Genomic DNA, 23,746 nt, shown 5'->3' with positions numbered 1-23,746 from the left:
AGTTTACAGAAAGTTTTATAAAGTAGAATATATAAGATTTAGAGAGTGATGGGCTATGGGGAGGCAGGAGGTAGGTTCTAATATGACTCCCAGGTTTCTGATTTGGGCAGCTAACTGGGTGGGCCATGAACTAGGGTTAGGATCCTAGGAAGAGGAACATAGAGATGTCCAGTAGACAGCTTGATAACATGGATCTAAAACTTAGTAATGAACTCTATGGAGAGAAATTTTAGTTTTCAGCATCTAGGAGATAATGGAAGCCACGGCCACATATTAGATCACTGAGAGAGAGTGTGTGGAGGGAAAAGACAAGAGCAGAAGATCCTAGGATAGAGTCTTGGGGAAGGCCGACAGTTAAGGGGTAGGTGGAGAAGGAAGCAGGAGCCCTTTGTGCCCTCTGACACTGAAGGGTAGCACCATTTGAGTTAACCATAGTTTTTTCTTTCAGGAATGGTAGTGCTGTTGGTCTTCCGGTCCCACCCATCACAGCCTTGATCACCCCAGGCCCTGTTCGTCATTGCCAAATTCCTGATTTGCCTGTGGATGGAAATCTCCTCTTTGAATTTCTCTTTTTCATCTACCTGCTGGTTGCTCTGTTCATTCAGTACATCAACATCTATAAAACAGTGTGGTGGTATCCTTACAATCACCCTGCTTCTTGTACTTCACTGGTAAGTCTTAATAGGCCTTTAAGTTCTTCCTATTACTTAGCCAAGAATCTAGTTGGAAAGCCTAACAGAAATTATTTTTCTTAATAATTTTTCTTCTAATAAAATGTTTTTCTGTGGAACTACAGATTACTTTCAGAAATATAGTGTTATAAGATTGTTAAAATATAAATATCTGGCTTTGGTCCATGACTAGAGGAAGTAAAAATATAAATGAAAATGCAGAAAACATTTAAATAATGTATTATAATAATATCATGGAAAGGTTTTGATATTTAGCTTTCTCTACACCGTGTTAAATTTGTCGAAAGTTTTAAGGTGCCAATATGATTAAATTCCAGGAATTCTACCCTTGTAATGGCTATCTTAGGATAATGGTAGTTTCTATAACAAGTAAACCCACAATTGTATAATGTATCAAACTCTTAACAGGCAGTTGTCCTCGTTGGCAGGAGTAGCACACTTCCGTGTGGTCAGTCAGGGGACCCAGGCTGATGGACACTCTGCCGTCTACCAGCGTGTGGCCTCCAAGGTGACGGTGTCCATCCCTGTCAGCCAGAAAACGGGAGAAGCATAGTGAAGTCTAAAGGAGAGTTTCTTATGGGCCAGGCTCACATCATTTTCACACATGTTCATTCCTAACTGCAAGAGAGGCTGTAAAATATAGTCCTTTCACTGGGTTCATTGTTACCCTGAGTAAAATTGGGTTCTGTTACAAAAATAAAATTGAGACAAGAACTAGCTGTCTCTGCTGAAGTATATCAAAGTATATTGTAGGTTTCTTCTACCACCTTTCCAATTATTTAGGAGAGCTGTGATGCTGTTGATGCAGAGAAGGTTCTCCATAGTGGGTGTATAAAATAACGAGTAAGGCTAGTCAGGTGACTTGACGCGTAAGCGGTTGGCAGTGGCAGATTTGGGTGGTAATGGAGATACGTGCTAGGAGAAAGAAGACTACTGCCCTGGGTAGTTTATGTATGTGTCTGGGACTTATAAATGATTAGAAAACTTCCCTGGCCTGGTGAACATAGAAAGGAAATGTGGACCAAAAACTTCAAGATAGTATGAGGAGGGAATAAACATTTTTGTTTTAAATATTTGTATCACTTGGGTGTTCCTGAAATTAGCTGTTAAGAATTTTATTTGCATATTGACTGTCCACCTTCTTAATATCAGGTGAAGAGAATTTCATTTTCTTTATTTAGGAATTGTAATGACTTAGTGCCAAATTGTATGCTCTTTTTTTTAATAATCTTTTTTCCTATCTGGATAATGAGTTTATTGAGTGTAGGAACTGTACTTCATCCATCCTTCTTTGGCCTTGGTGTTGTAAAGTGAGGAGGTTGGATTAGATGATCTTTACGGCTTCTTCCAGCTATGTAGCTCTCTATCTTAAGTAAATACCTCACTATCTTAAGTGACATTGGCAAACACTTATTAAGATGTTCACTGTGTTCTTTACAAATATTATCTCATTTACTCTTTCTAAAACCGGTAGGTACTACTGTATGACTCTCATTTTATAAATGAGAAATATGAGACCTAGAAATTATGAAACTAACTTGAAAGCACATAGTGACAAAGCGCTAAATCCAGACCTACGTGCTGTGCTTTACTTCCTGTGCATATTCTGTTTTTACTCCATAAGTACTTGTTGGGTGGTTCATTATACAGTTTCCACTTTGACATCCTATGGAAACTTCTCACTTGTTGAATTTTCAGGCTAATCAAAGAAGAGTTCTCCCATTCAACCATTTCTGATGAGGTCTTTTAAAAGTTGCCTGCAAATATTGCCGTGAAACAAAGGGACCCAGTGCTTCTGTTATAATCAGGAAGCTGCTGCTATAGCTGATGACTCCAGAATTATGCTCCCTTTGTTCTGACTCATGCCACCAAAAGTGGGTGCCTTTTACACTATCCCTCTTCCCATTTCACTCAGTTCTGAATTCAGATTTTATGTGGTGGCTGTGGTTGGCAGAAACCAAATCAAATCTAGAACTTCAGTTGCAAAAAAGTCTGGAAATGTAGTTTTTAGCTTTCCAGGCTTTGTGGTAGAGGAAGGCACTCTTAAATGAGGTTATCATGTGGACTGGCTCACTTATCTGCCACATATGATCCTTGTTCACACAAAGCTTAAAATGTAATGGTGGAGATAAGAGTAACATATGTAGAATAGCAAATAAGATTTTAGCCCATGCACCTGAAAGGGGCCTGAATCAGTGAGCTGTTCAAAGATGAATGGGCTGCCAGAGACCTAGTTACTTCCCAACTTGACTGGGATGCTCTAGAAGGGACTTACATCTCACCTAGTGATCTGTCCCTTTTAAGTTTTCTTCTGTTATGCGTATCTGACTCCGAAATTTTTCAGATTTATATATTAGGTTTTTCTTTTTCCATTTCAAGATCTTAATAATTATCAAAAAGAAAATGTGGACACCTGAATATGTGAAGTATCATTCTAGCTATCAAGCAATTAGCTGAATGAGTCCGAACCCTAAGAAACATAAAAGCTAAAAGTAGTGTAGTAAATTATTCAGAAAAGTCAGGAATGGAGGGCTCTGATTAATCAAATATTCTGGTTTATAGAAAGTTAATCATAAGCAGATTACCAGTTTTCAATGATTTAGAATGTAACAAAATTTGCTTAACAATAAGATACATTAGGCACTTAAATTTTTTGATATGAAAAATGTCTTAGCTGGACTGGTGATGCATAAATAAGACCCCCAGACATTAGCTAGGGGGTCTAGTGATTTTGCTTGCGTTATTTTGGAGGAGTGGGGTGAGCAAGGAGGAGTCTCAAAACCAAGAGGGGATAAATGTTGTTAGAATCCAAAACACTGGGCCGGCCCGGTGGCTTAGCGGTTAAGGGCGTGCGCTCTGCTGCTGGCTGCCCGGGTTCAGATCCCAGGCGCGCACCGACGTACCGCTTCTCCAGCCATGCTGAGGCCGAGTCCCACATACAGCAACTAGAAGGATGTGCAACTATGACATACAACTATCTACTGGGGCTTTGGGGGAAAAAATAAATAAATAAATAAAATTATAAAAATTAAAAAAAAAAAAAAAGAATCCAAAACACTTAGAGAGAGAGAGGGAAAAGGAAATGATCTGAAGAGCGGTAAGCCACTCTTTTGACATTCTGGCTGCTCTACCTTTAAAATATATCCCAAATCTGGCCACTCTGTCTCCATTGCTACTGACCCTGTTCAATCTCACTTCAATTAAAAGCAATAGCTTCTTAACCGATCTTGCCCCACTACAATATGTTCACACTGCATTTAGTGTGATAATTTTAAAATACAGATAGAATCATGGCATCCTTTGCCTAAAACACCTCTATGACTTCCTATTAGAAAAAAAAATGTATGAACTCAATCTTTTGTTGCTCATTACCTCATTCCAGTCTTCTTGATGATTTTCAGCCACACCAGGCATATGTTTTCCTGTCTTAGGGCCTTTGTGATTTCCTCTGCTTTGGGCTCTCTGTTCCCCAATCTTGTCATGGCTGGTGTTTTTTGTCATTCAGCTCTCAGCCCTAATGCCACCTTCTCAGAGGTATCCTCCCTAACCTCCAATTTAAATTGGCTCTGCACCTCCGTTCCCAGTTGTTATTTATCACTGTTTTGTTTTTTACCAGCACGTATAACTATTTGAAATGTTTTTGCTTGTTAGCTTGTTTATTGTCCTTGCCTTTCTCCCTTAAACAAACTTGTTAAAGATATGGGTTTAGCTGCTGTAACAGGGTGTCTAAAATAGAATAGAAGCTTATTTCCCTATTAAATAAAAATGAGGTAGGTGATATAAGGTGATATAAGGCCAGTGTGGCAACTCTTTCTATCTATGGCTCTGCCACCCCCAACATGCTTCTTCTAAACCATGGTCCAGTGTAGCTGCTCCAACTCCTGTCAGCACATCTAGCCGGCAGGAAGGAGGAAAGGAGAAAGAGACAGCTCCTTCCTCTAAGGGTGTGGCTTGGAAGTTGTACACATCACTTCCCCTCATATCCTTTGGCTACAAGTAGTTTTTGCAAGGGAGGCTGGGAAATGAACCTTTAGTTAGCTAGGAGTCAGTGTCCAGTTAAATTCTGTGATGGCAGAGGAGACAAGTAGTGATCTCTGCCATCTCCTTTTCCTCTCACGCCGCAGTAAAAAGTAAGATCAGGAGAGCAGGAACCTTGTCTGTCCTTCTTCAGCACTGTATCCTCAGTATCAAGAAGAGTACTTGGCACATCATGGATGCTCAGTACATATTTATTGAATGAATTAATTGAGAAATTCAACTTTTCATCCTGGAAGGAGGACTGGAAACCTTACAGACCTTTCGACCATCAAGATGAAAATACATCCCAATTTTGTTTGTTGCTAATGACTTCATTTTGTTTATTATCACAGTTATATATACAGACTTAGAATTAGAGGGAACCATACACAGCATCTAGGTAAAGCTATAATTTTATACGAAGAAGAGATCAAATATAAGACATGTTTCTAAATCATGTTAAGGAGAAAAATTAAATGAATGTAATTGACGTATCAGTGATTAGAGAGTTTAGGTTAGTAGATGCCCAGTTAAATTAACATAAGCTTGCATAAAGAGAGACCAACAACAGTAACTCCTGAAGACTGGGAATTCCAGCTGATCCATTAAATTTAACACTCATTATAGATATGGCATTTTAGATAAATTATTCTTTCCATAATTCTGCAGGTTATCACTTGTTAACCCAAAGCTATAATCTTTTCCTTTTACTGTGATAAAATTTCAAAAAAGGAGAGGAATACGTTCCAGATGGTTTAAAATAGTGTTAGAAAAGTTAAAGCAATTTGTCATGAGAGGAGAAGTAGAAGGTAGGTAGTCTCTTCAAGATCTCTCAAATTCCCATGGGCTGTAAGTGTAAGGTGATGTAAGGAAGAGCTTTTGAGGGGGCGAACCTCTTCATGTAGTAGTTTCAACTTGGTACATATATCTCTTTCTGATGCAGTTATTTGTTTCTCTTATAGAATTTTCATCTCATTGATTACCACCTGGCAGCATTCATCACAGTGATGCTTGCAAGGAGGCTTGTATGGGCCCTCATCTCAGAGGTAACAGCTCATTCACTGTATTTTATCACTTGTAGCTAGAGTTAGTTACTAGAATGGGTTCAGGTTGAAACGTGAAATGTCCAAATAGCTTATAAATTAATTTCTTTACTCCCACATGAATTACGCTAGTTTTTTAAAAAATATTTTCCTACAATATATTTAAAATTCAAGTGTGATATAACTCAAGAGAAATGTTAGAAGTCTCATTTGTCCAGTAGGAGCTTATTTCTAGCTTCCAAGTTCTTCCATGCAATCTTTCTAATTTTAATAGTTACGGTAAAAATAGGATGAATTTTAGGTAACCATTGGTATGAGGAGTTATTTGTAAATAAACAGTTGCAACTAAAACATTGTTTCAAGTAACATTCACTTGAAATTCTTTTTATACCTATGTGGAGTTGCTAGCAAGAAACTTGTTTGAGTTTATTAAAACTTCGGATCTTAAAATGAGAGCATCCAAATTTGCCTAGGACTAATCTTGAAGATTAGAATCTAAGTTTAGTGGGCAGTGGAGGAAAGAATTGGGACATTAACATGACCTTGCTCAAATTGAACATTGTTGATAGAATTGGCCATTGGTATCATTTTTTATATATTTGTAAGCCCCAGTGAGGGAGGTAAATGTGTTTAAGATTTTATTATCTTGTGCCCTACAAATGATTACAAAAACAAAAAAATGCTAGCTTAGCTAAAGTGGTTAATAATTTTAATCTTGGACTTTATAATTCAGTGTGAAATTTTAAATGAGTAGTTACTATGATCACAAATAACTGAGAGTCAACTTTTTTCCTTTAAAACATACATGGAAAGTCTTTGTGTCTTTAAGCTCTAATTTTCAGGAACCTTATTTCTGCGCACGGAGTAATTGCAGATATGAAGTCATAATCTGAAGTTAACTGAAAAACATTAGTAGGTAGTAGGTAGATAGTAAGATCATCTGTTTTTCACAGTGGGAAAGGCTGTCTATCACCTTTTCTCCCAGATTCTTTATTCAAGTCATGAAAATAGATGCTTGCTTTTGGATATAATGAGAAACTATGTTCTTTCTTAAGAGGAACTCAGTACAGTTTTATGTTTACGTCTGTTAAAACAGACAGAAAATGATTTTGTTTCATCTCTTCAGTTACTTAGAAGTGATACTTGTGTATGTCAAATTAGTATGTCCAGTTAGTGTGTAAACCCTTCATAACTGGAGTTTCTACCTTGGAGCTACAAGGGCTATAACTCGAAGTACTCTGTTGTTTCTTTTACTAATGGCTTACCACTAGTTTAACAGCTTTTGCATAACCTTAGTTGGAGAGTATATTAGTTTTTTTCTAAAGAGACCTGTAACTCTTAGTGAGAACAAAATACTTAAGCTAAATTTAAACAGATTTCTGTACGTTACTGTCCATCGGAAAGGAAATGTTTAAATAATTATGGTATATCTACATAATGGAATAGCATACAGCTGTTAAAAAGGTGAAATGTCTTCACGTACTGACCTCTAAAATAGTAAGTGAAAAAAGCAAAGTACAGCACAATGTTGAAAGTAGGGCAGGTGGAAGGAACAAAATATATTTGCTGATACATGAATAAATTTTCTCTAGAAGATCATACAAACTAATAACAGGCCGCGTAGTTGGTGGCTGGGAGACAGGACCAGTAGGAAGAAAACTTCACTACAAACACTGTTATATGTTTTGTATTTTCAGCAATGTGAATTTATTACTTATTCAGAAATTAAAAATAAGAGCTATATAGTGATTCTCTTCCTAAAATATCTAAATTAGATGGATAAGACTCATGATAAATCATTTTTCCTTCCTTTTGTTAAAATATGTTTACCTTCTTTTTTTTGGTGAGGAAGATTTGCCCTGAGCTAACATCCGTTGCCAATCCTCCTCTTTTTGCTGAGGAAGACTTGCCCTGGGCTAACATCCGTGCCCATCTTCCTCCACTTTATTTTTTTTTATTTATTTTTTTTAATTTTATTTATTTATTTTTCCCCCAAAGCCCCAGTAGATAGTTGTATGTCATAGCTGCACATCCTTCTAGTTGCTGTATGTGGGACGCGGCCTCAGCATGGCCAGACAAGCGGTGCGTCGGTGCGCGCCCGGGATCCGAACCCGGGCCGCCAGTAGCGGAGCGCGTGCACTTAACCGCTAAGCCACGGGGCCGGCCCTTCCTCCACTTTATATGGGACGCCGCCACAGCATGGCTTGACAAGCAGCGCGTCGGTGCACACCCAGGATCCAAACCCACAAACCCTGGGCCGCCGAAGCAGAGTGCTCGCGCACACTTAACCACTACGCCACCGGGCCGGCCCCAAGACCAATCATTTTTAAGGAGAGGCAATTAATTCAGAAAGCTAAGTTCTGTTCCAGGAGAAATATCTCTCCGACTAGATAGACTCTGCGTATTTCCCTCCCTCTGGGCCAACTCCACTTCTCTACTTGTTCCATAAGACCAAAAATTATTCAACGATTCTTCCACCAACCTGAGGCAACTCTGTTTTTAAAAAATTGTTTTTCTAAATAGAAAAGTAGTACATTTTATTGAAAAAAATTGGAAATCACAAAAATATAAAGCAGATTTTTTTTTTTTTTTGTGAGGAAGATTGGCCCTGAGCTAACATATGTGCCCATCTTCTATTTTGTGTGTGGGATGCTGCCACAGCATGGCTTGATGAGTGGTGCATAGGTCCACGCCTGGGATCCGAACCTGTGAGCCTGAAGCAGAGCACGTAAACTTAACCACTATGCCACAGGGCCGGCCCCAGAAAATTTTTAAAAATTACTCATGACCCTGTTATTGAGAGAACCACATGTATATTTTCTTCTGGTCTTTTTTTATCTTCTAGTCTTTATATGCATATAGAGAATATATCTATCTTTGGGACATTATCTGTATATTTTCTGGATAATTGGGACATTATCTGTATACAGTTTTATATCCTGTACTTCTCACTTAACATAGTGTTAGGAATATTTTTCTACTCCTTACCTGGCTAATTCTTGCTCCTCCTTGAGATCTCAGCTGAAATATCACTTCCTCAGGAAGCCTGTCTTAGGTTAGGGTCTCCTGTTATTTGTTCTCCATAGCAGCCTACTCTTTTCCTGTAGCACTCATCACAATTGTAAAAATAATTATTTGTGTAAATTTAGGGTTTATATTTGTCTTTCTTGGTTGGGCAGCCTCATAAAGACAGAGGTCTTGTTTGTCTTGATTATCACTGTCCCCAGGACCTGGTATAGTATGTGTCACACAGAGCACAGTGGTTAAGAGCTTGGGTCCTGGAATAAGGCAAAAATGATGAACACATACAAGCTCTGCTGCTTTGGTGACAGTGGGCAGAGGCAGCCTATTTTATTTCTAACCCTAAACTTTTGAGAATGGAGGCAATGGAGTAATTCCAGTGGCATTTGAGGTACACTGGCATGAGGTGTATGTATCAGGAGAGTGATGTGCAGCTGTTTGCTCTGCTATGGCTGAGAACAGCTTGAGCCTTCTTCACAGTGTGAGGTTTAAGCAGTTCATTATGAAATTAAATTAATTCAACTGCTTCTTTGCATTTATAAGTAACTATATAAATAGTACATATTGCATATATATTATATGTGCTGTGTAGTGTGTTGGGTAAACTAAGAAATGATATATAGGAGGGACCTGAAAAGCTCCTTATGCCTCCCATGTGCTGTTGACCCCAGATAATGTTTTTCCCTTTCTGGGTTCTGACACTGCTGTTTCAGAGATCTTAGGAATCTACCATTATCCCCTACATTTTGTTCATCCTCTCCTTCCTAGTTCATTTGAAAGAAAATCACATTGCAGAGCTTCATGTTTAAACAAGTATGTTTTCTTACTATATTTAATCAGTTTAAAAGATTTGGGATTAAAGAAGACTATTTCAACAGCTGTGATATAAAGAATTGGAAGTGATTATGCATTATTTCCATGTTTGCAAAAGTCAAGAAAGAAACTTATTATAAGGATTTGTCAAGAAGATCTAATTATTTTTTGAAGCTTCAGTAATTTATTAAACATTAATTCAACAAACAGATTGGGAGAGGATTTAAAGAAAAATAGAAACACTGTTGCTGTTGAGGCCGTTACAGTCCAGTCAAGAGTCAGATATTTATAAACCAATGTTACCGCAATAAAAAATAAATAAATAAATAAATAAATAAATAAAAGAAAAAAAAAAGAAGCAGTTTCTAGTGAATGACTGTAGTGACACCTTTGATTTGGTAAATGAATGTGAAAGGGGGACCTGAAATATTTAAATTTGTCGTCTGTGTATAGTGCCGGGTACTCTAATAGAATCATTATATGAAAGGTCAGTCCTGGGATGAAGTCAAATAAATTAAATGCTATTAAATCTTTACTATAAAAAAAAAAAAAAGAGTCAGATACATTAGTGACTTGTTCTCTTTATGTACGTAAAAATTACCTGGTGGGTTGTTAAAATACAGGTTCTTTGACTCATGGTTTTGTTCCCTGTGTCTGGCGAGGAAAGTCAATAGGAATTTGCATGTTCAATAAGCAGCCCAAGTGATTCTGGTGAGTGTGGTTCATGGACCATACTTTGAGAAGCCCACATGTAAACAAATTAGACAGTATCATAAGAACTTAAAGGAGGTCTGTATGAGGCACTATAGGAATACAAAGAGGAAACAACCAACTATGCCTGGAGAAGTCTGAATCTTCAAGAATGAGGAAGATAAGGTGGGATGGGGCAGTTTTTCTTCTTTCCTCCCTTCCTTCCTTTCACACGCACAGTTTACCTTCCACTAAATCTACTAAGTCCTTACTTGAGTCACATTGCTTTTGAGTAAGGTCATTTCTAAAATGTTCCTTTTGGTGCTTCCAAACTTCCAGGCTGCTAAGGCGGGTGCAGCATCTATGATTCACTACATGGTTCTGATATCAGCTCGCCTGGTGCTACTCACTTTGTGTGGATGGGTGCTGTGTTGGACCCTCGTCAATCTCTTCCGAAGCCATTCAGTCCTCAATCTGCTTTTCCTTGGCTACCCGTGAGTATTCTAGTTTTACTATTTTATTAGTAAGCCTTTTAAGAAATTACTTGGGTCATGCAAATGATAATATAAAAGAAAGGAAAATGATATTCTTCAAATATAAACCAAGAGTTCAGAAAATTGAAAAAATCAGAGGGTAGGGTGACCCTATAATTTATTTTCTAAATTGGGATACAGTTGGGACAATAGGCATCAACCAGGACTCTTCCAGGAAACCTGAGAGGTATGGCCCTCCTACCAATGGAGAATATTTTAATTAGCTCTGTTCATCAAATAAAGGCCCCATGGTACTGCCTGTATTGGCACAAAGGGTGGTTAATGTCAGTTGAATGAACTGGCTCAACCAGTCTTACCCTTTTGGTCAAATCGCTTTGATCTTTGGGTCTGTGTAACAGAAGTGTGCCATATTCAAGCCTTGTAGACTTATATACTTTTTTTGACCAACATTTTATTATGGAAACTTTTAAACACACAAAACGTTGAAAGAATTTGTAAGCAAATACCTGTGTAACCTCCACCTAGATTCTACCCATTAATATTTTACTGTAATTGTGTACCTCATATCTGTCCATCCATTCCTCTATCCGTCCATCAATCCATCTTATTTTTGGTGCATTTCAAAATTAAATCACAGACCTCAGTTTATTTCCCCCAAAATATGTCAGCATATGCATATCAATAACTAGAGTTTGATTTTTGTGTACAGTTTTTTCTTTTGAGGTAAAATTCACAAATCTTGTGTACATTTGCTGAGTTTTGATAAATATATGTATCTGTATAACTCAAACCCCTATTCCAATATAGAGCATTAACATTACTCCAGAGGTTCCTTCATGGCCCTTCTGGTCAAATCCCACCCCCTGCCTCCCAGAGGCAACCACTGTGTTTATTATTTCCACCATAGATTAGTTTGCCTGTTCTAGAATTTCTTGTAAATGGAATCCTACAGTATGTACACTTTTGTGTAAGTCTTCTTTTCACTCAGCATATTGGTTTTGTGATTTGTCTGTGTGGTTGCTTGTGTCAGTAATGTTTCATTGTATGAATATACCACAGTTAGTTTATTCTCCTATTGTTGGACACTTGGGTCATGTCCAGTTTTTGGCTATTATTAAAAATAAGACTGTTATGCACATTCTTATACAAGTCTTTTTTGTAAAGATATGTTTTCATTCTCTTAGGAGAAATATCTGAGTGGCACTGCTAGGCCATAAGGTAGAAATATGTTTAATTTTATAAGAATCTACCAGACCTTTTCCCAAAGAAGTTGTATCATTTTATCCTTCTGCTAATTCTCTAAGAGTTCTGGTTGCTCCATATTTTTGCCAGCTTTTGATGTTTTCTGTTTTTTAAATTTTAGCCATTCTGATGGATGTATAGTGGTATCTTATTGTACATAGTGACTTACTAAATTAACTACTTTGCGTAGTTTAACTTGTATACATGTGACTAATAATTTCTTCATTGGATATTAATAGATAGGTACCATTTATTGAGCTCTTATTATGTGCTAAGTGCTGGACTAGGTGCTTATAAACATCACCTCATGAAATCATCACAATAACCCGGAAGGTAGTGTCTGTAGTCCCCTATAACAGATTCAAAATATTAGTGGCTTTAAAAAGTTAGAAGTTTATTCCTGTCTTCTATACAGTACGTTTGTAAGTCATCTTGGGTAGCTGTGGCAGCTCCATGGTGTCAGGACCCAGGCTCCTGCTGTCTTTTTGCTCTACCCTCCCTAGCAGGATAGATTGTAAGGAAGGCTGGAAAATGAAGTCTTTAGTGGGACAGCTGTATCTCAACTAAAAATTCTGTTGCTGTGAAAGAACAGGAGAACAGTAGCTGTTGGCAGACCAAGAGTAGTCCTTGCCACGGGTAAAGACAGATTAAGAGATTTAAAAGCTTTCCCATGGTCAAACAGTGAGAAAGACTAAGGTCGTTTTGATTCTAGAGCCCTTGTTTTAACCATTAGTCTATATCAGTAGTTTTCATAGTGTGGTTCCCAGACCATCAGCATCAGCATCACCTGGAAATTTGTTAGAAATAGAAATTCTCAGAATCTACCCCAAAGCTACTGAAACAGAAACTTTGGAAAGTAGGGCCCAGTAATTTGTCTTTTAAGAAGCCCTCCAGATGATTCTGATGTTTGGTCAAGTTTGAAAATCATCGCTTTATACCACTTTCGGTGCTGAAGTGTAGGTATGAATTTATATGGGTAGTCACAGTATAAAATCGAAGCGTAATCAGAGATGTGTGGGCAAGGATGGCAGGAAGAATCTTTCTGTTGGTCACACTAGGGTAGGTCTGATTATATTGTTTAAACAATTATTTAAGGCACTCATCAACTCAATTCATTAATATTACCCTTTTTCGTACAAAGTGAATTTTCTGTTATAAACATTTTTCATGATTCAGATTAAGGTGTATAGTTTACATCAATTGTTTCTATATTTCTAGATTAATATTTCAGATGCTAGAGTTGAAAACAAATGATTTACTTACTCTGTTTACCAACAATAGCTGGTTGAATCAGTTAGAAGGTTAATTATGTCTGATTAGAAAGGCTAGTTATGAATTTATCAAGGAATATTTTGGCCAGATTTAAGAGGATTACCATCATCAAAATGGCTAGCGAGCTTTTTCATTTCAATTTAGGTATATAAAAAAGCTTACTTTTGGAGGCTCTCCACACCGCTATGAAACAATGAGATAAGCATGTACTTTAAACAAATATTACTTTTAAATATATTTACCTTCTTTACTTTTTAAAAGTTGTATAATCTAACTTTTATCTAACTTCAATTTAAAAATTAAGTATGAGAAATTTAAAATATTAGACAATGGCAATAACTACATCTTTATTTTCTTATTTCTTCATAGGTTAAGAAAGAAAGGGACTCTTTTCTGCCTCTTTTTTCTTTTTTTTAAATTTGATTCTCAAATAGCTTCACAGTTTAGGGTAAATTAGTCCCAAGACTAACAGTTGTGGCTCTTACATTTGTCTTGAATCTGTCCACTGCTCTCGGTAATCTCTGCTGTTACGTGCTAAACCTCTATCTGCTCTGCTAGTAATCCATTCTTGCCGTCCTCCGTTCCTTCTTTCATTGTAGCTAGAATGATTTTCATAATGGCAGTTGAATCATGTTACTAACCTTCTTTGAAATTCTTTAATGAATCATTTCCTTTACCTTACAAAGTCCTCCATAGTCTAAGCCTTTGATGCTGCCTTTCAGTTTCTCTCATTCTACCCTGTATCATTATCTATTCCTGCATAATGCTGTAACAAACAACCACGAAACTGTGGTAGCATACCACAGTATGTATTTGTTGTGCATGTTTTGGGGTCAGCTGGAAGTCAAGAGGCTCTCCTGATCTTAGCTGAGTTCAGTCACATCTGTGGGATTGACTGGTTGTCAGTTTAGACAGCTCAGCTCTGCTCCGTGTCTCTTATGCTCTGGCAGGCTTGCCTGGACATGATCACATGAAATTGATAGAGTGGCAAGAGAGCAAGCCTCGATGTGCAAGCTCATTTCAAGCCTCTGATCGCAAGCATGTCTGCTGACATCCGGTTAGCCAAAACAAGTCACATTGTTGAGCACAGTATGGGGATAGGGCAGGGTCTCCTCACCCACAGAATGAGAGCTGTGCAGTTATACGGCAGTGGGTGAGACTATAAGGAAGGGTAAAGAAATGGGGCCATCGTTGCAGTCTACCAAATACCCAGCCTCTTACCCGCCTTGGCCCGCATGTTCAGCAGTGTTGAACCTACAGCCTTCTCTGGCCTTCACAATTTTGCACATGTGCGAGTTCTTCTGCCTGATGCTTCCACATTTATCCCTCCCATCCTACTCCTCCAGGGCCCATTCACAGTGGATCCCAGAACTGCTGCCAGCCATCTTCGTACTTTCTATAAGCTCATCCTTTCTCTGTCTATAGAAAACTATGACAGCTGACATTTTTTTATTTTTTTAAAACTAAATAAGATATATTTTTATTTGCTGAATTTATGTCAGTGAAATGACTTATTTGCAATAGTTAGGTCACAATGTGGAAGTTACTTAATGAGGACTTGGGAAAGTATTTAAAAATTTTTTAAGGAACCAAAAGTTGGAGTAACTATAAGAAGTTATGAAAAGTCTCGAAAATATTTAATCTTTTAACCAAGTAATTCTGTTTGTAGAAGTTTATTTATTGTACTCCTAGAGTTTTTTTCATTAATCCATCAAATATTTATTGAGTGCCTAGTATGTTTCAGCCACTGTTCTAGGCAGCAAGGATACAGCAGTGAATTAAGCAGACTAAAATCTCTGATTCTTGGAGCTTACACTGTAGTGAGGGCAAGATAGACCAAGAAAAAAAAGCCTAATAAACATGAGAAATATGTGGAGTGGTAAGATCTGTGGAGAGAGATAACCAGGCAAGGGGAACTAGGAGTGCCTGTGGGAGTGGGATGAATGACGCAGTGCAGAGGCAGGGGAGCCCCGCTAAGAAGGGGAAATTTGAAGTGAAGGGCAAGCCATTTGAAAATTAGCAGATGCACACAAAGATCTGTGTAGGAAAGTGCTTATCCCACTGATATTTCTGGTAGTGGAAAATAAGAAACAGCCCGTTTCCAACAAGAGAGACATGGGTAAATTATGGTACATCTATATGAGAATACCGTAGTATCTTTAAAAATTGTTACAAAAAATATTAAGTGATGTGAGAAAATGCTCAATACATGCATACATACATAAACACACACTCAAAGTTAAAACAGCAGAATACAAAACAGTTTATACTGTATGAGGATAAACATGTAAAAGAAAAAAGTATAAAGTCTGTGCACCCAATTGTAAAAATTATAAAAATGATTATTTTTTTATAATTGTATGATTGTATTTTGTAATGATTTGTATTTTGTCATTGTGATTTTGTGTAGTTTCCTATTATTCTACCATGAATATGTATTGCCTTTGTGGGAAGAAATTAGTTAAAGAGGTTCCTCCAAATGAATTTACCATTAACAAAGTCCCCGTCATATTATGTTCACCCTGGTGAATCAACACTGTTTTACTAACATAGTTATAAGATCTGGCCTTGGTGGCATCTGTGGTCTCATTTTCATATTCACCTTTTACTACAGGTTTGGTGTCTATGTTCCTCTCTGCTGTTTCCACCAGGATAGTAGAGCTCATCTTCTTCTCACAGACTATAACTACGTGGTTCAGCACCAGTCAGTAGAGGAAAGTGCCTCCACTGTGGGTGGCTTGGCCAAATCCAAAGACTTCCTCTCCTTATTGCTGGAGTCGCTAAAAGAACAGTTCAATAATGCCACGCCCATCCCCACCCACAGCTGCCCCCTGTCTCCAGACCTCATTCGCAATGAAGTAGAATGTCTGAAAGCAGATTTCAACCACAGAATCAAGGAAGTTCTCTTCAACTCTCTCTTCAGTGCCTACTATGTTGCATTTCTTCCCCTGTGTTTTGTGAAGGTAAGTGGTTGCTTGCTTTTATGTGCTTTCTGGATTTGTGTGTGAACGACATAAACTGGGTATTTCTTATTTAATCCCCCTTTTCTCTGTCTCCCCTTTGGCAGCCTGGATGGTGGAGTTCGGCTGCATCTGGAGTGCACTAATACCGCTCCTGGTTGGCGGATAGGTATTTCCATATATGTGATGCACCCGTGGTGGTCCCCTCTTTCTTTTTTTTTAAGTTTTTTTTCAGTTTCCGGGGAGAATAAAACTTTTTATAATAGAATCAGTATGTAGTAGCTTAAGAAGACCGAGGATTCAGTAGAATTCAGCCTACTGTGGTTGATCTTAACATGGTTATCAGGAGTTTCCTTGAATTTAATCTAACCTTTATCTAAACTTCAATTTACTTCAGTAGAAAAGAAAAATGGTCTGGATGTCACTTGGGCCCAGAGTCTTTTGGGACATTGTAGTGCCCTTCCTTCACCCATTGAGAAGCACACCTGCAGCCGGAGTGGTCATTCACAGAGAGCACTCACTTCTTCTAGAAAGGAAGCCGTTAAAATATGATTGCATCTCCCTCCCAACCCTAACTCATACAGCCAGAAAGTCAGGTTGAAGGATTTTGGAGGACTCTGCTCTTGAACTTTCTGCACGGACAGCAGGACAACCAGTGCATGTGTGACTCAGTGTGGCATTTGTCTGCAGGGCGTATGTACACGCACCCATCCCTGCCTTCTTGCTCATCAGTGCATGGAACATTTCTCTGTCTTCTGATCTCTTCCAGAGTACACAGTACTATGACATGCGCTGGTCGTGCGAGCACCTCATTATGGTGTGGATCAATGCCTTTGTCATGCTCACCACACAGCTCCTGCCATCCAAGTACTGTGATTTGCTACATAAATCAGCTGCTCACCTGGGCAAGTGGCAGAAGCTCGAACATGGGTCCTACAGCAATGCTCCACAGCACATGTGAGTAGGCTAGAGGGTAAAACCATATAACACCTTTCTACATGCTACTGATCATGTTTATTTGCTTTGTATGTCATTCTTGATCTTGGCTTTGAACATTTAATTTTTCGTTTTTGTCTACATGGATGCTTGTCATCACTCTAAACTGAACACAGGGGACATTAACTCATTTCCACCACCATTCCCAGTTCTTCCTTAAATGCCTCCTACTTTTCAACTGCCCAATCACTTTAGAGTGTGTAATTTGTTTCCCAAGCTATAATCTTGGAGTTTTCTTTCAGTCTTAACCTTTTGCCCAAATTCAAAGTCATGATATATTTTTAATTCTCTTTAGAAGACTGTAAGATTCATCTTCTCATCTTCATTGCCACGGCTAAATAGTTGCTAGCTAATCATCTCACACTTAGGCAGCTGGAATTTGTTTTGCTCATCTTTTCTTTCTAATAAATGCAAATTTGTTCTAGTAATTTTCCTTGCCTGCATTTTTATTTTTTTCTTTTCTTCCTAAACTCACTAATGAATATTTCCCTGCTTTTCCTATATTTAAATGAGAACTGTCCCTAATTGAGTTCTCTCTGAGTATTCCTTTCATCGTGTCCCGGTATTAGTCATTTCTTTGCATGGTCCCTATGATCTAAAATGGCTAACTTTAGAACCCTTTTGTTCTCTCACTTCTGAGTCCTTCATCATACCTTTCTCTCAGACCTCGACCATCTTCATCTTCCTCCCTTTTATAATTTGAACATTTCACAAATTTCATCACCTAGAAATTCTTTCCTAATTAAATGGGACAGATTGAGGTGACCTTCCCTTCCCCTCTCCCCCTGAGTCCTCCCTTCAATTATCTGCCTTGATGTCTGATACAGATTAGCACAGGCCTTCAAGCCCAGGAACTGAAAGAGATTGGGCCAGGCTGAAAAGAAACCCGACTGTGGGCAAAGGACAAATTTCAGTAAAAATTGAAAATACAATCCACAGTACTAGTACTGTACATCTTCAGGCTCCTGATGGCACATGGCCATGAGGTGTATCATCACTTTAATGCTGGTAAGTGTGAGCAAGGCTGACGGAACATTTTCTGAACTGGGAAAGCTTCAGGGTGCTAGAATTTTTTTTTAACATATCTAAAATGCTGTCCCAGTTCTTACCCTAGGAAACTAACCTTTCCAAAATCAGGAAGAGATGAATTAACTTAGATTTTTTTAAAAGCTTAACCTGAAGATCCCCATCCCCACCCCAACTCCATTACACTGGTGCTGGAAAGAATGAAGCTTCTTCCGTAACTTCTTTTTCCTAGAGAAAGCTTTATATAAAAATAAAGCAAGAAAGCGGTGAAAAGAAAAGTCTGTGTCAGTACTTTGTGTGTCCCTGTGTCCCTCTGTATAGTTTCTTGCATATAAGAGGCTTTTGAAGTATGTGATAAACTGATTTTCTGTATAGCTTTTTGGGATGTAATTCTGCAGCAAATGTCATGCTAGTTTGACAACATGTTAATTTCTCCACTACTCTTATTGCCATCCACTTTCTCTTCTTGTTTGTTCCCTGTAGCATTTCCACAAACGGACTCTGCTCACCTGGGATTGAGATGACAGTCCACCTGCTTACACTCGATTCTCTGGCTCATAGCTGCCTAATGCCTTACTTACACATTTATTTCTGCTTTATCTCCTAAGCCTCTTCAGCCTTTTGACACTGAGTTGACTGTATCGCTTTGCAACCTCTCTACTATATAGCAATGAAGTTAAAATAACAAATCCTTTCTAACTCCTTCCAGTCTGACCATGGAATTACTGTATTTTCAGATTCAGGCAGATGAAGACTTGAATACTTAATCCCTTCTTAGAAATATAGCTGGCCTTGCCAGACACTCTCTTGTCTGTAATTGCCAATTTGCTAACATTGCATTTCTTTCTCCCTTAGTTGGTCAGAAAATACAATATGGCCCCAAGGGGTGCTGGTGCGACACAGCAGATGCTTGTATAGAGCCATGGGGCCTTACAACGTGGCAGTGCCTTCAGACGTATCCCATGCCCGCTTTTATGCAAGTATCACTTCTTTCTTTTCAAACATAAGCTCAAGGGTGTTGGGAGGCCACTCTATATGTAAGCACCTAGCACAGTGTGTAGCACACACTAGTAAATTAATACGTGGTAATTATTACTACTGTATTACTACTGCTATCATACCTGGCCCCTGCCTTTAGGAAGTGTCTTCTGAAGGGCAGTTTGAAGGTCAAATACCATTATCCCAACTTCAACAGCTTGGCTGGTTTCTTTAGTTACATTGGAATTTGTTGAATCTAGTATTACTTGAAACAGGTAGGCAGTTATTTAAGACTTCTCATTTTTATCTTACAATTTTTATTGTAATAGTTTAGTTTAGTGGTATCCTTATTATATTGTATCTATGTATCCTTAAGCGATATATTTTTTGTGTGTGTGTGAGGAAGATCAGCCCTGAGCTAACATCCATGTTAATCCTCCTCTTTTTGCTGAGGAAGACGGGCTCTGAGCTAACATCTATTGCCAATCTTCCTCCTTCCCCCCCCGCCCCCCAAAGCCCCAGTAGATAGTTGTATGTCATAGTTGCACATCCTTCTAGTTGCTGTATGTGGGACACGGCCCCAGCATGGCCAGAGAAGCGGTGTGTCGGTGTGCGCCCGGGATCCGAACCCGGGCTGCCAGTAGTGGAGCGCGTGCACTTAACCACTAAGCCACCGGGCCAGCCCAAGCGATATTTAATATAGTAATAATGTAATGGGTTTTATTTTTTTGGTGTTTGTCAGCTATATCATCTCCTTAAAATATCTTGACTTCCCCTTTGAAAGTCAGACAAATGCCGTGATCTGCGGCCTAACTTTTACCTTTTCCTGGATTAGAAGGAAAAAAGTCTTAAAAGGAAAAAGCAATAGACACCTACTAATGGTCACCTACCACTACTTGAATCCTTTTCTCCCTTCCACCCATCCATCCCTCCATCCCTCCCATTTCCTTGTGAGGGTACGTGGACTTTCTGGTTCTGCAGGTATTTGCTGCTACGGGCCTTACAGTTACACACTGGGAACTTGCATGAGGGCAGGATGCTTGTAAATACCATGGTAGGGGAGGGTGGGGCGGGTGGGGGTTGAGAGCAGCACGGAGAAGGTGAAAGGCCCTTAAATGAGGAAACTACAAGCATCTTCTAGACTCCTGTGGGATTGCCTTAAGATGGAGGAGTGGACTTAAGTCACAACTACATAAGCATTTGGTTTCTACACAGAATATTTAATTCAGCCAGCTGAATTCCATAGACCTTTAATGATTCTTTTGGCTCTCGCTGTCCCCTTGAAACCTACAATAACCAGATATTTATTAGAATTTTCTGCTTGGAAAATAAGTATTTTCCTTGCTAGTGCTGGACAGCTGCAGAATCAGGTGGAATCCAAGAAGAAGGATTAAGGGAAATTAACTTATTACTGATTTTGCAAACAGTAAAATCAGTGCTTCTCAAAGTGGTCCTTGGGCTCCTTGCATATAACCCACCAGGCTCACTCCTTAAAAACAGATTAGGGCCCCTACCCCAGACTGCTGAATCAGAATCTCTGAAGAGTCCCAGGGATTTGCATATTCGGAAATGATTCTTAGGCACTCTGAAGTTTGAGAACACTCATTTAAAATGTGCCTATTACCCGTAGCTGTTAGAATTTAAAGCCTGTCTTCACCTCGCTACTCCTTCAGTTTATAGCTTACTAGCACATTTAATTACAGTTGTTATAATTGCCACAGAATCTGAAATTGCCTGAGTCCTTTTAGAATATTAATTCGGAGCCAATTTTGTACATCATAGTATGTAATAAAACCCAGATTAAGCGTTTTCTTCCTCCTGAAGGACCCTGAGAACCTGGCTACCTTTCAGAGCTGTCATGATAATTAGGCTTTATTCTCAGATTTGAGCCTTGAGGTGTAAATTAGTTTTTTTAGATCTGATATACTAACATTACTGCAATTTGCAACCGAAGACCTCTGTCTTTCTATTCATAATATGTTTTTATTAGTAAACCAGGATTTAGCCTCTTAGAGCAAAGAATTTAGTGGAAGTGCAAATAGTGAGCCTTGCTTTTAGCCAAACTCTAATTCTGATTAATTTTTCCTTCCTTCCTCATTGTCCTGTCTTTGTGCACCCTACTTCTCAATATCCAGGGGAAAAAAACAGCAAAAATATATGGTGTAGAGGATTTGAGTCAGTGACCATGGTGGGTAAACAGTTTAAGGAAAAACTAAGAAATTATTGTATCGGTATGTCAACTTGTAATACCTTCCCTCCCCCCCAGACTTGTCTAGTGTAGGTGTTTATGTCTTAGACCAGCCCACAAACTAACAATGATTTTTACATTTTTAAATGGTTATATTTTAAGTGGTTATAAAAGCACCTACATAATATACTCACTTTTTGCCTCTTGACTTGCAAATTCTGAAATATTTCCCATTTGGTCCTTTATCTAGTCCCTGTCTTATATAAATATACTTTTAGTTATCTCAAATAAAATATATACCTAAGATGTAATCTAAAAAAAATCTTCAGAGGCAGAGTTCTTTTGACTGTAATCCCTTTTCTTGTCTCAGGGGCACTGAAATAAAATTTCATTATTCCTTGAGCACAAAAGAAAAGGTTTGAGTCTCTACAGTGGGAACTAGCCTGATTGATATTCGATAAGCAGATCTATTTGTTATTGCATATCAAAACCTGTATAGGAAAGTTTTTAGGAAAAAAATGTAAGAATAACTACAGTTTTTACTTTTCTATGAAATAACGTTTTGCTTTTTAACTTCCTTACAGTTCCTATTTCATCGTCCGTTAAGGCTGTTAAATCTGCTTATCCTTATTGAGGGCAGTGTCGTCTTCTACCAGCTCTATTCCTTACTGCGGTCGGAGAAGTGGAACCACACACTTTCCATGGCTCTCATCCTCTTCTGCAACTACTATGTTTTATTTAAGCTCCTCCGGGACAGAATAGTGTTAGGCAGGGCATACTCCTACCCACTCAACAGTTACGAACTCAAGGCAAACTAAGCTGCCTCTCAACAATGGCGGAGAACTCAGATAAAAATATTTTCATACATTCTATTTTTTTCTTGCGATTTTTATAAATATTTAAGATATTTTATATTTTGTATACTATTATGTTTTGAAAGGTGGGAAGGGTAAGGGATATTAAATGTATCCATAAACAAGGTGATGTGATCTTTCATGTGTTAGTATATTTGAATAATATACAGATGAGAGGTGTACCTTTCCAGTAAAGAGATCGATTTGTCTGTGTGGCTCTGAAATAACTCATTCATTTATGAACACATCTCATATATCACTTGACACAGTACCTTTGGTTGTCTACTTTCTTTCCAATCCTTCTCATTATGTTTAATCCTCGGTTGCCCTTATTGCTACAGAAAGGGAGATCAGTGGAGTAGCCTGACAGCACCCATTGCCTTTTTTTCTGTCTAGCTAACAGTATTGAAATACATTGAGGAAGGAGTGATTATAGTCTTGGGTGGGATTCTCGACGGTTGCCTACTGGGAGGAAGCATTTCTGAGGCAGGAACTCAGCGTTCTGTTGTGCCCTATGACATTTAAATATATTTTTGAATAAGCTACTACCTGAAACTCAGGCTCTTGCTGTCATTTTCCCTGTTCTTTCACTTCTTTTGCCTCTAAAGATTTTCCTTTTTTTGTTAGCTGTTTGAAATAATACTTTTTAAGACAGAAAGTCTTTAGAGTGCCCACACTCGTGAAGGAGAGGGTGTGTGGCTGGATCAGTGGGAGAAGATGAGTGCACACGCCACGTGGGCTGGAGTGTGGGCAGGTGAAGAAACCGAGTGACTGGGCAGCGGGTGAGTCCTCAGCCAAACGATGTTGAATGCGTCTAGCAGCCGTGCGCTTCAGCCGCCTGTCTGGAGTTAGGCTGGAAGTGAAATATAAGAAGGGGCCTCTTTGTCCTCAGATACTTGATGTATGCCCACGTGTCTTTTTAATTTCGTACTCCGGCACCTTCATGTTTGTGAGCATTAACCCTTTTCAGTCCATGTTCTTGAGAGGTGATATACTTGGTCAGTTGATGTCACTAGTCATCTAAGCTTCTGAGGCCTTGTCTTGAGAGCCTGAAATATATTCTCGTATGTTTTCTGTGCACAGTTTGGCTTTTTACACTGTGAAGCTCTTGGTGAAACACAATGTGACTTACGAAGTGAAAGGACCAATCATGTAATTCATAAACTGGCTCTGAAAACAATTCTTGCAGAAGAGTTCCCAACAGGTTTTCAGCAAAGGCAGCATTGTGAGTTGTAGGTGTGTATGTATAGAGCTACTCAAGATGACTGCTATGTTTAAATTCACCTTCGTTTCGTTAAATATTTTGATGTCTGTGCCTTCTTTTTTAAGGTACATTATTTGGCATTCAGTCTGAGTCTGTTCAGCCATTCAACAAATATGTATTACCACCAGGCACTATATTAGGCGTTGGGGATATAGCAGTGAGTAAGAAATGCACAGGCCGTACCCTCATAGAGCTT

General features: G+C 38.6%; 1 protein-coding gene across 2 annotated transcripts in view; it reads left to right on the top strand.

The window, feature by feature from the left end:
• The window catches only part of TMEM39A (transmembrane protein 39A), a 30,086-nt gene extending 7,591 nt beyond the window's left edge, over positions 1-22,495 (top strand). Inside the window, exons 3-9 of one of the 2 annotated variants that reach the window (XM_058555840.1) lie at positions 449-671; positions 5,672-5,755; positions 10,616-10,770; positions 15,899-16,247; positions 17,014-17,201; positions 19,122-19,242; positions 22,017-22,495. In XM_058555840.1, coding sequence (XP_058411823.1) covers positions 449-671; positions 5,672-5,755; positions 10,616-10,770; positions 15,899-16,247; positions 17,014-17,201; positions 19,122-19,242; positions 22,017-22,250 — 1,354 coding nt within the window. In that variant the 3' untranslated portion in view covers positions 22,251-22,495. The remainder of the gene's footprint in view (positions 1-448; positions 672-5,671; positions 5,756-10,615; positions 10,771-15,898; positions 16,248-17,013; positions 17,202-19,121; positions 19,243-22,016) is intronic. The other variant, XM_058555842.1, reaches the window with a different exon arrangement.
• The last annotated feature ends 1,251 nt before the right edge of the window (positions 22,496-23,746 follow it).

Source organism: Diceros bicornis, chromosome 15 (genome assembly GCF_020826845.1).
Source record: "Diceros bicornis minor isolate mBicDic1 chromosome 15, mDicBic1.mat.cur, whole genome shotgun sequence".
Classification (NCBI taxonomy): Eukaryota; Metazoa; Chordata; class Mammalia; order Perissodactyla; family Rhinocerotidae; genus Diceros; species Diceros bicornis.
This window is presented reverse-complemented; position numbering and strand designations above follow the sequence as displayed.